At 31.3% G+C, this 12,922-nt stretch overlaps 1 protein-coding gene across 1 annotated transcript; it reads left to right on the forward strand.

Annotated features, from left to right (window-relative positions):
- Positions 1-3,761: 3,761 nt before the first annotated feature.
- Positions 3,762-7,737, forward strand: LOC108576906 (integrator complex subunit 2). The gene is made up of 5 exons (XM_017939979.1): positions 3,762-4,045; positions 4,146-6,235; positions 6,518-6,722; positions 6,806-7,112; positions 7,285-7,737. The coding sequence occupies exons 1-5, from the start codon at positions 3,762-3,764 to the stop codon at positions 7,735-7,737; spliced, it is 3,339 nt and encodes a 1,112-aa protein (XP_017795468.1).
- Positions 7,738-12,922: the final 5,185 nt, after the last annotated feature.

Below are 12,922 nucleotides of genomic sequence, written 5' to 3' on the forward strand. Positions count from 1 at the left end.
AAATCGTATTAAGGATTCTGATATATACAGTACGTTAATTACCTGAATAAAACTTAGCTAGTGACTATTACTTTAAACTGAATATACAGTTAACATAAAAAATTTATCAGTATATTATATTATTAAAGGTATTTGTTTAATTATATAGTTTTATGAAAAATGACATCGGTCAGTACGTTACGTACCGTTACTTAGTATCCAGGCGTAGATAACGATGGTTCAAAGTACGTATAACCTCAGAAATTTTATAAATAAACCTTAGGTGATGACGTCAATATCAGTTTTTTGTTTTATCTATATACTCAAATTTATTCGTTATATTTATTTAATTGTGTTTTAAAATATAAGTTTAATTCTTACGAACGTCTTGAACTCTTTTTAATACAGAAGGCGTTCGCTAAGCAGTAAAAAATGTCTACAATAAATTGAAAGTCATATTTTAAATGCGCATGCATTCTCATTGGCAATAGTAAGAATACAATTAAGAAAATAAAATAAAAACAATATATAATTATTTTTATAAAAGCAAATGTACTTCAGAGTTAAGAAACTATATTTTTCATTTAAGTAATTATTTGCATCACAACATAATTATTTTGCGAAAAATAAATTTCTTATTTATATTAATGAACTGGGTAAAAAACTAACATGCAAAATAAAGAATGATAAATATTTAATAGTAACTAGAATAATATCATAAAACAGTTCAAAAATACTAATTAAACTTAAGTTTAAATCAAAAAAAGATTTCCTGTAATATGTAAGAGCAGAGTATTTTAATGTTTATATAAAAGTGTGGTGATTATCAGATAATGATAACATTTGTTTGGAAATTTTAAGTTTAGTTTGTATTTATCCGTTTTGAATATTTATTTAATTTGGTACTTTACTCCTTTCTTATGCTATTTCTCATTACAAAACAACCGAAACCAACTACCAATAAGGAAAAAAACATACATACATCAAATAGTCACTGATCAATCAGAATACAAAACAATTTATTTTAAAGGAATATTCTAGTCTAGTCATTTTTTAGGTCTTCTTTGAGATTTTTTTACAAACAAGCCATACAACTTTTTACTATCGAGTTTTTGTACATATATTTACTCATTTTTTAAGAATATAACGTATTTTTTTAAAGTGAAAATAATCAAAATTGACTAAATTATAAGTTATTTATATACCGGCCATTCTATTTATCCGAATCGAATAGTCAAAAAGATTCTTGATTAGAATGAATGTGGTTATGGTGTGAACCAGGATAAAGAAAAATATTAAAAATTTTTAAAATGGGGGCACTTTGAAGTTTGAATCTTAATATTTTCCATCTTTTTTCGTGTTTTGTGAACCATAAAATTAAGAAAAAATAGGAATTGTTTGGTTTCCGTGGATCCTGCAATAACGGCACACTACTGAACGTGCATGCAAAATTTGAAGTCAGTCAACTGGAACTTGAGATATCGTGTCAGCCACTGCAAAATATACTATTTCGAGAAAAACGCGTTTAAAGCTTTTCATACCAGTTAAATGAAAATGGTTATACTTTCGACTAATCTGTCGTATAGTATAGTCGTATAGTCGACTTTCCTCTTATTCAAAAAAGTTCTGCTCAGCTGATTTTTTCTCTTCACAAGCGCAACCCTAGCCTTTTTGGCAGCTTCTGCCGACCGACTCTTATGTCGGGAATTTACGTACACCTCTGCTTGCTGGCCAATAGCTACTCCCAATATAGAAAAAGCATGCAGAATTTATGAAAATCTCTCGTTGAATATACTGATGGTTAAACACGTCGCGATTTTGACAGCTGGCCACTTCTGAATGTACATGTTTTGAAGCGAAATTTCAAATCAACGAATTTCATGATTTGTTATTATTTTGTGTTTCCATATATAATTATCTCTTCAATAATTTGTCTGCAGATGAATTTTCGTAAATCGGTTTAATTACTTCCAAAATTTTATCACTGTCGATGGACATTGTAAGTACTTACGTCACACGCTGCGAGCTGTGTGTAGTGTTTTTAAAATATGTACAACCTCATTATTATTATAAATTTGGGCAAATCTTTCCGCAGACATAATTTCGAAAACTTATACTGTCAGAAAAAGCAAAAAAGAATCGATTTTTTGATAAGTCTAGACTAGAATACCCCCTTGTGGGGGTATCCTCGTTTGAAGGACCATTTTTAACGAGATGTTTGCGAGTTTATTTAACAAAAACTATAAGTTTAATATACGTAGCACATATATAACATGCGTTCTGTACATATATTCAGGTAGGTTCGAAGTAATACTCAGAATTTTTAGAAGCATTTTTATTGAAAATTTACAGAGTTATAGTTGATGATGTAAATTTCCTTAAAAAAAATTTTGTTTGTCGGGCGCATTTGTAACGGCTCTCTCCGTTATCCAAAATTAAAGAATCAAAGCTTATTTTCATCCTTAGAAGTAGGATTATGATCGGCGCCTCAATCGCTTCAAAAACCAAAAATTAACAAAATGGTAGCACTTTAAACAAAATGTTTGTTTTTTTTACAGAAAAATTTTAACTGGTTTTAATCCGAAAAAGTTGTATATTTTTAACATAAAAATAAATTGGAGACACCGATCATAGGCAATCATATGCTGAATACGTGCACAAACTGCTACCGGTTCCATCCTGTGGTTCCATAAGTAGGGAAATGATGTATATTATTGGATATTAATATTAACAAAAGCCTGCTACATTAGGTCTTATGTCTCGATGTCGCTTCGGCACTCACTGGCATTTTAGTGCCAAAAGTTGTAAAATAAATTAGTAAATTAGTTTCATAGCGGGGAATAATTTTCCTTTTACTTTTATTCAACCTTACTTTAAAATTAATATTACACCAGAAGAGTATCCAGATCCTTTTTCTATCAAGATTGAAACCAGATAAGCAGATCGAACGCGAGCAGAGCGGATCAGCGCTCGACGACGGGGAACCCATTCTTTACACAAAAATCTCTGCAACATCACGTAACATTACAAACTAACTAGTTTAGGGATTTTTGTTTCTCTATTTCAATATGATTGGCAGTCGCTACACTTTATGATAAAGTGCGATTAGAAGCACAGATGAGGTACATAAGTACATATACAGGGTGGACCAATAACTTTGTCCACCTTAAATATTTCCGTTATTTGTAATAATGTAGAAAAATGTTATATACAAAACTTACATGGCATAGAGGAGGACATATTGTAATGCAAATATTTCTTGTGTAGCTGGAGGCATAGAGATTTCACGGTTATCTCTACTTTTTTAAATGGAATGCTGTATTTTTTATATTGCTGTGTAATAGCCGGTGTTGAGACGTTTTCAGCAAGCTCATTAAAGGTCATTTAAGATTACTGAAAATGGCAAAACAATTATTTCACATAACCACCGCTGCTATGCGGTTGGTAATCTAGGGAATCTAGGGATTCGGCAAAGATCGATGAGAAGTTTTTCATTTCATTTACGCATACGTATTGATACGGCTAAAAATTGATAGCAGAATTATTCTTCCTAACCTGATTGAAATTATATATAATAATGTTTTTCTCTACTTTAGAATATCAATTTAATGGATTTGATAAATATTTAAGAATACGTTCACTAAGTATATGAAATCAACTGTAATACATCCATATATGTTGTGACTTGAGAAAAAATATAGTTGGTTAGTTTACAAATAATACAATCTTATAGTACAAAGTGTTTGTGTTTAATCAATTTGAAGCGGTAATAAGTGATAGTCATGCAAGAAAGTACACGTGTATCGCCGCGAGTTTTTGCTGCAATACAAAATGTAGATATACCGATATTAGCTATATGCACTCACAAAGAAATTCGACCAATTTTACCATGTTTAGTACGGATGAGTCTTATATCACCATTAGATGTAACAAAAGAATGTGTAGAACAAAGAAAACAGGTTTTGACAATTTTATCTGGAATTGAATCAGTGAACTCAATAATTGCATTACTTTCGATTGACTTTCATGCATTGGAAACTGATGTTCGAAAAGAACAACAATTGAGGTTAGTTGTATTGTTGACAATATTTCAGTATTTAAAATTGTTGGATGTATTATAAATTAAATAAGTTATGTTTCTAAGAAAATTATAACTGCTTTTTTAGACAAAAGATGGGGAGTTTGCAAAGGGATAGTATATTGACTCAATCATTACAAAGTGGCCTTGCTTTAGAATTTGAACGCAGTGAATCTACTAGAAGAATAAGATTAGTATTGAGTGAATTGCTATATATTGCTTCACAGATACAAGAACAACAGAAAAATCAAGAATTTCAGATCAAACAATCTGATTTATTTGATAATGCAGTATATATGGAAGAAATTAGTTATGTGATTTGTGTTGCTCTATCAGAATTACCAACAGTATTATCAATTTTGGATATTGCAGAAACATTATTACATGTTAAACATGGTCCAGAAATAATCTGTTGGATTGTTGCTAATATTCCTGATAGTTTTTCTGAACTTTGTGCACATTTAATTGCTAATGGGGAAAGGCAAGAAGAATCTGCTTTAGGCAGAATTAGAACAATGGCTTTAACAATGTTATGTCAAATGAATCCAAGTCAAGCATTAGCAGTAAGAGCCAAGTGTGTAGAACTTTGTAGAATGCCTGCTTTAGCAATCACATTAAGTCTGGAACATGAAAATATAAATAACACTTTATCAGAAAGTGATATTGTTGCTTTTGTGTCAGGATTATTACTTGGTAGTGATCAACAAGTACGAACATGGATTGCAATGTTCATTAGAAATGGTCAAAAACGAAAATGGGAATCTCATACAGCATTGCAATCTTTAAGGGAAGAATTACTTAAACGGTTGCAAGCTATCACTTCTCAAAATGCAGGTCAATTAGCAGAAAGTCAGGTTGTTCAAGCTAGTGCATTATTGCGCCTTTATTGTGCATTAAGAGGCATTGGTGGTATTAAATTTCAAGATGATGAAGTGGCAATGATAGTTCAACTGTTGACATCTCATCCTCCTCCATCCCCAGCTGGTGTGAGATTTGTTTCATTAGGTCTTTGTATGCTTATTGCATGTTCTTCATTAATAGGTCATCATAACCTTGAAAAACGAAGCATAGAATGGGTGCAATGGCTTGTTCGTGAAGAAGCTTATTTTGAAAGTGCTAGTGGTGTGACAGCAAGTTTTGGAGAAATGTTACTTTTAATGGCAATACATTTTCATAGCAATCAGTTATCAGCTATTTGTGAACTTGTATGTGCAACTTTGGGTATGAAAATACCAATTAGACCAAACAATCTGACTAGAATGAAACAAATTTTTATGCAAGAAATATTTACTGAACAAGTAGTCACTTCCCATGCTGTAAAGGTACCAGTAACAGCCAACTTAAATGCAAACATTCCAGGATTTTTACCTGTACATTGTATTCATCAGTTGCTAAAATCAAGAGCATTTGCTAAACATAGGGTACCAATTAAAAATTGGATTTATAAACAAATTTGTAATAGTGTGCCACCATTGCATCCTGTTCTTCCTGCTTTAGTTGAAGTATATGTCAATTCAATTCTAGTAACAAATAATAAAACATCAGAACATACGAACAAACCAATTACTGAAGATGAGATTAGGAGGGTATTTCAAAATAGTGTTTTTGGTGCAAATTTCGATTTTAAGAAGAATATCATTAGTGTTATCCAAAATGAAACAGATTATATGGACATTGATATTCCAAAACCTTCTCTTACATCACAATTACTATTACTATACTATCTATTGCTGTATGAAGATGTGAGATTATCTAATATGCATACTTTTATATCACAAGACAGGAAAGTTAAATCATATTCAACTGAATTTTTATCAGAATTACCAATAAAGTATCTACTTCAGCTAGTTCAAAGAGATCAAATGAATTATGCTGGTTTATTTTCTCCTCTTCTTAGACTGTTGGCAACACATTTTCCTCATCTCTCATTAGTAGATGATTGGCTTGACAATGAAATGATTAACATAGATTCTACAGTTACAAATTATGAGGATATAAAAATTACGGACATTATGATTATTGACACATTTTCACATATACAAACATGTCCTTCAAGGACAGGAAGACTTCTAAGACAATTAATGTCAATGAAACCAACAGATATTTGGCCACATGCTGAAGTTATAATTCATTATTTCAAAGCAATTTTAAGTTCAAGAGTTCCTAGATATATTCAAGGTAATAATTTGTTTCCATAAATGATGTGTAAAAATCTTTTAAATAATATTCATGTTAAGTTTTCTTAATTATCTTTTTTATTAATTCTTTTTTACTTAATATAAAAACTTGCAACATCCAATTTATAAATAATTAATAAATCAAATGATAACAGTATAAAAACATAATAGACAGTATCTTTAAAAATATTAACGTACAAACGTAGATAAATTAATAGTGCAATATATAAATACTCTTAAATAATACGTCCTTTTATAATAATAAATGTTATTTGAATTTCAGAATTATATAAACAAGTATGGCTTAGGCTTAATACAGTCTTACCAAGATGTTTGTGGGTTTTGTCAATAAATGCTCTATTAATAGAAAATTCTCTTGTAAAAAATGTTTTTTTAACACAAGAAAATATTGTATTAGATCCATTACAAGTATTAAGATGTGATACAAGAATTTTTAGATGTGCTCCAATATTGTCTGTAATTTTAAGGTAAAAAAAAAGAGATTAAGTTTTTACATATTTAACATTTATTTAGTTATTATCAACTGCTATTTTATAATAAATATTTTTAGAATTTTGCAAGCTGCATTAGCAGCCTCTCGATCTCAATTATCTAGACATATTCAAGATAAACCATTAACAGAAAAAATTGGCCAGTTATCAAGTGAAACTGAAAGAGAAGACTTAAGAACAGCATTAGTGGCAGGTCAAGAAAGTGCTGCTGTTCAAATATTGTTAGAGGCATGTTTAGAGACAGAAGAAGACAGAGAAACACCTGGACAAATGTGGTCACTAAGAGAAATACAAAGTATTATTTGTTCATATTTACATCAAGTATTTATAGCAGACCCATCATTGGCTAAATTGGTCCATTTTCAAGTACGTTTAAATTAGTATATTTTCAATAATAAAATTAAGTAGTATATATTATATAGTTACTACTATATTTCCAAAAATGTGAGTGCATATACATTATATGCATTATATATACATTATACATTATAAATTACATGAATTATATGTAATAATTCATTGTTATTTTCATTTACAGGGTTATCCAAGAGAATTGTTACCCATTACAGTGACTGGTATTCCATCTATGCATATTTGTCTTGATTGGATTCCTGAATTATTATCACAGCCAGAATCAGAAAAACAAATATTTGCTGTAGATTTAGCTTCACATCTAGCAATTCAATATGCTTTACCAAAGGCTTTAAGTGTTTCTCGTTTAACTATCAATACTCTGATAACTCTTTTAGGAGTATTATCTGCTAAAGATCGAGTAATCTTATTTATGCCTGTACTACCAGCATTAACGCGTATATGTTTAGCTTTTCCACCATTGGCTGAAGATACTACAGGATTACTGCTACAGCTTGGTAGAGTTAATTCTGCACAAGCAGCATTAGGAGATAAATCTGCAGATATTTTATGTCAAGAAGTCAACGAAACTTTTTGTATGTTACTACAAAAAGCAATATTACAATCACAAGTATATTGAAATATTCTTTTATTTTCTTTATATTAATGATGAACTCAATGTTTAACTGTATATATAATAGAAAATCATTATCCAAATTTTTCATTATATAAAATCTTATAATTTAATCTGAATGTATATACAGGGTGGACAATGTAACTTGATCATCTTAATTACTTCCGTTACTACTGGACCAATACAAATTCTTTTTTTTTAAATACCTTGATTTAGAGGAGCCTACAGGCTGATTGCAATATGTTTTGTAGGTCATTTTTTTTTTAAAGTTATTAAGGTTATCTTTAGTCTTTTAAATGGAACCCTATTTTGAAACAAAGATGAGGCTTCTGACGTCATCGCCTGACTAAATGAGTGGATAATAGGCGGTCAGGCCATTCCCACTACATATGTACTCTTTAGTCCCACACTGTCGTTGTTTGAGGGGAAGTTGCGGTGTAGGTAAATGGTTAAGACGAATGGTTTTCAATCAGCTGTCGATAATAATAGAACAGGATTTAAAGATTGCATCGATTATTATCTGAAAAGTATTGCGTAGCAATCATTGAACATGAAGAAGATACGGTAGTTAACACGATCGTTGCCACCGATGCAGTATATACGGTTTAGAATGTATTGCTCAGCGTGCTATCACTTTTCTGGTATCAACGAACGTGTTAAAAGCTATCGAGGATTGTGACCACCATCAACAAGAAAAGAGATTAGACAAAACGACAGTAAGCTAGATAGACGTAGTACGCCAAAGAGCGACGGTGAAGGCCCGTCATTTGACAGGGATATGGTCTGGGTTGCAATGAATCATCTAATTGCAAAAATTTCAATTTCTCTAATTTTCATCTTTTCATGAAAATAGTACTCAGGAATTGGTAAGATTCTCTCAATGAAAATGAGTCTAAACACGACATAAATCAGAATAGTTCTACCAGTAATCAATTGAAGTGTCCTAGATTTTCAAGGATGTTTTTAAAATTGATTACTCTTAAGTCCGATTTATGTCGTGCTTGAATTCATTTTTATAGGGAGAATCTCACCAATCTATTGGTACTATCTTCATAAAGATAGGACTAAGATTGTAAAAATTACTACTGGTGGATTACTCATGGAGTGCTCAAAATTATTACTCTGGTTTAAATCGATTATTTAATCGCGCGAAGCTCGAGCGTCGCCTATCGTTTATAGAAAAATAAGTAGGATAGCCTTATCCTATCGTGATTGGTTATCAGCGAAGAGGTAAGAGTAAGTGCGATAGCATTACTCTATCGTTATTGGCTGATTAACAGTGAGACGTCAGAATTTCTTCTATGTACTTACATCTCCCACTTCTAGATTTTAAGGCCTGCCTGAATCAGTAAATAAATAAGTATGTAGTACGTATTTTGGATTGTGTGGATAAAACCACAGACGAGGTAAGTACAGGGTGCACCTAACATTTTATGGGACATTGTGTTCGTGGTCCTGGGACCGAGAAGACCCAGACCCTTACCATTTTCGTGTTGTTCCCAACGTTATCGATTCAGCGTAGAATAAAATTACATTAGTAGCGGTTGAAATCAGAATTAAATGTCAATATGAAATTACAAATAAGAAAGTAACGTAATTATTTATTAGTAGATGATTCATCAAATGCGCATGTACTACTGATGTCAAAAGGTTGTGAACAGTTCTGCCCACGCAATCCAATGTAGATATTTATGTATGTATTTTTATATACAGATTTAACAAAAGAGGATTTTTTACATCTGTCGAATTTACTATCTTTACTGGTTGAATCGTATATAATTCCTATACTTACCGCTTTATACGTAGAGAGCATAACAAATACTCTGATTTTTTACACGATCGGTATTTCAGAACGTTCGAGATAAAAATACATTAAGTGTTATGTCTATCCTGCATCTCGTCTGTAATTCTAAGTTATAGGAAATTCATATTATTTATTATTTCTTTTTATTTATTTTCGATTTTAATTTATTAATTGAAATAATTTCTATTTCGATTAATTTTGGTGTAATTCTCATTGGAAGATGGTCATGTACCATCAGTAGTCGTGCTTACCACGAAGGATAACTCGTTCAGGTATTTAGCAACACAGAAATGAGTAAGACAAGGAACGGGATAGAAGTAGATAAGGATACTTTCAAATACTTTAATTATAGAATAATTAATGTTTCCTGTCAAATAACAATTTACATGGTTGTTTATAATTATTGTAAGTCTTAAATAAAATTATTGTATGCTTTAACTTAATAAAACAGCATCATATACTACTTCTGCATTGAATTAACCGTTGTATTCAGTAGATTAGTCAGAAATTGTTTATAACTTTTATTAAAATTAAAAAAATTAATGTTCTTTTCGTATGAAATACAGGTAGACGTTCCAGGACATCGGAGAAATCAAGGTAAGGACTTAAACATCAGGGAAAACGAAGAAATGCAATTATTTGATAATAAATTAATTATTTATTGTAAAATTATTTTATAAAATGTATATTACAAAAGGATACAATATACCAGTACTGTTTTACAGCATTTTACAGTCTATTTACTTCTTCCACTTATTTATAACTTCTACTTATTTACCACAAGTATCAATTTTAAACTGTTTACTACATGCATTTATGCTCTAATTTACAATAACTATTATTAAAAACAAATAGTATGAAAAATTTCTATTTTAAAAATCAAATAACCTGATAATATTTCATTTCTAAATGATTCTCTCGATGTTACATGAGTAAGACAAGGAAAGGAATAGCGGTAAACAAGGATAGCAACAGTACCGCGTGTTAGACAAGGAAAGAAATAGGGGTAGATAAGGATAACATTAGTACTATGTGTTAGACAAGGAAAGCAATAGGGATAGACAAGGACAGGAAAAAAAGTGGAGAACGAGACTAACGCCATCTCGCGTTTGGCTTCGCGAAGTAACGATTTATTAATAGGATAACAGAATATAAACAGAGGTATCAGACAAGGAAAGCACTAGTGTGCGACAAGGACAGAGAGAGAACGCTTCCTATTGGCTGAGGGCGCCCAAGCTCGACCAACCACGGGCTAAACCAAGACGGTCCGTGAAAAATCATTAATAACTCATTAATTACGATGATTCTGTGAACTTTTAGAATTGAAGAATGAAGAGTGAACCTTCAGCAACTTTCCCATATACTTTTTAATGCTCTAAACCCTTTCAATAATTAGTTATTAATAATTTTAGCACGGGATGTCGGGAACGATACCGGATACCGCCAAGTATCTTTGCGGTTTTTCAATAATTTCGTAGCTTTCTACTAAATTCTCGTGCAAATAACTAGACGTATCTGAAAGGCAACACCTGTAGCTACATTTTTTTTGTAATTTTTATTAACATATTCCTTATAGTATGATAGTTATTTAACATTCTTTGGGTGAGTATTACAGTCGTCGCATTGAAGCGTAGCATATTTTCGTTATTTCTGTCGATATGCGTAACTAATTATGCACTTTAAGGCATGGAGTATGTAGAATGGACTTTTATAGATATTGTGCAATCAGTTTGGTTGCTCTAAGTTGTGTGGTTTATTAGATATTAGCAATCGTTGAAAACAGTTAACTATACTCATATACGATGTATAGGGATCACTCTCATATAATGTTTAATAACTCCTAAACTAAACCGAATATGTTAATGAAGCTTATAGAAGAATGTAGCTAAAGATGTTGCCTTCCAGTCGCATATAGTTATTTGCACGAGAATTTAGTAGAAAGCTACGAAATTATTGAAAAACCGCGAAGATACTTGACGGTATCCGGTATCGTTCCCAACATCACGCACTAAAATTATTAATAACTAATTATTGAAGGGGTCTAGCGCTCTAAAAACTATATGTGAAAGTTTCTGAAGATCCACTTTCCATTCTTTAATCCTAAAAGTGCACAATTCATAGATAGATTCATAGATATTCGCAATTATTTATAACAGTTGACTATGCTCGAGTACGATGGATAGGAGACTGTCCCCTATAATGTTCAATAACGCCTAAACTAAACCGAATATGTTAATGAAACTTATAGAAGAATGTAGCTAAAGATGTTGCCTTCCAGTCGCATATAGTTATTTGCTCGAGAATTTAGTAGAAAGCTACGAAATTATTGAAAAACCGCAAAGATACTTGGCGGTATCCGGTATCGTTCCCGACATAACGTGCTAAAATTATTAATAACTAATTATTGAAAGGGTTTAGAGCATTAAAGACTACATGTGAAAGTTTCTGAAGATCCATTCTTCATTCTTTAATCCTAAAAGTGCACAATTCATAGATAGATTCATAGATATTCGCAATTTTTTATAACAGTTGACTATGCTCGAGTACGATGGATAGGAGATCGTCCCCTATAATGTTCAATAACGCCTAAACTAAACCGAATATGTTAATGAAACTTATAGAAGAATGTAGCTAAAGATGTTGCCTTCCAGTCGCATATAGTTATTTGTACGAGAATTTAGTAGAAAGCTACGAAATTATTGAAAAACTGCAAAGATAGTTGACGGTATGCGGTATCGTTCCCGACATCACGTACTAAAATTGTTAATAACTAATTATTGAAAGGGTTTAGATCATTAAAAACTATATGGGAAAGTTACTGAAGGTTCACTCTTCATTCTTCAATCCTAAAAGTTCACAATTCATAGATAGATTCATAGATATTCGCAATTTTTTATAACAGTTGACTACACTCGCGTATAACAGATAGGAGACTGTCCCCTATAATGTTTAATAACTCCTAAACTAAAGCGAATATGTTAATGAAACTTACAAAGGAATGTAGCTAAAGGTGTTGCCTTTCGGATGCGTATAGTTATTTACATGCGAATTTAGCAGAAAGCTATAAAATTATTGAAAAACCGCAAAGATACTTGGCGGTATCCGGTATCGTTCCCGACATCCCGTGCTAAAATTATTAATAACTAATTATTGAAAGGGTTTAGAGCATTAAGGACTACATGGGAAAGTTGCTGAAGGTTCACTCTTCATTCTTCAATTCTAAAAGTTCACAGAATCATCGTAATTAATGAGTTATTAATGATCCGTCCCTTATAATGTTCAATAACGCCTAAACTAAACTGAATATGTTAATGAAACTTATAGAAGAATGTAGCTAAAGATGTTGCCTTCCAGTCGCATATAGTTATTTGCTCGAGAATTTAGTAG

Source organism: Habropoda laboriosa, unplaced genomic scaffold (assembly GCF_001263275.1).
Source record: "Habropoda laboriosa isolate 0110345459 unplaced genomic scaffold, ASM126327v1 scaffold561, whole genome shotgun sequence".
Classification (NCBI taxonomy): Eukaryota; Metazoa; Arthropoda; class Insecta; order Hymenoptera; family Apidae; genus Habropoda; species Habropoda laboriosa.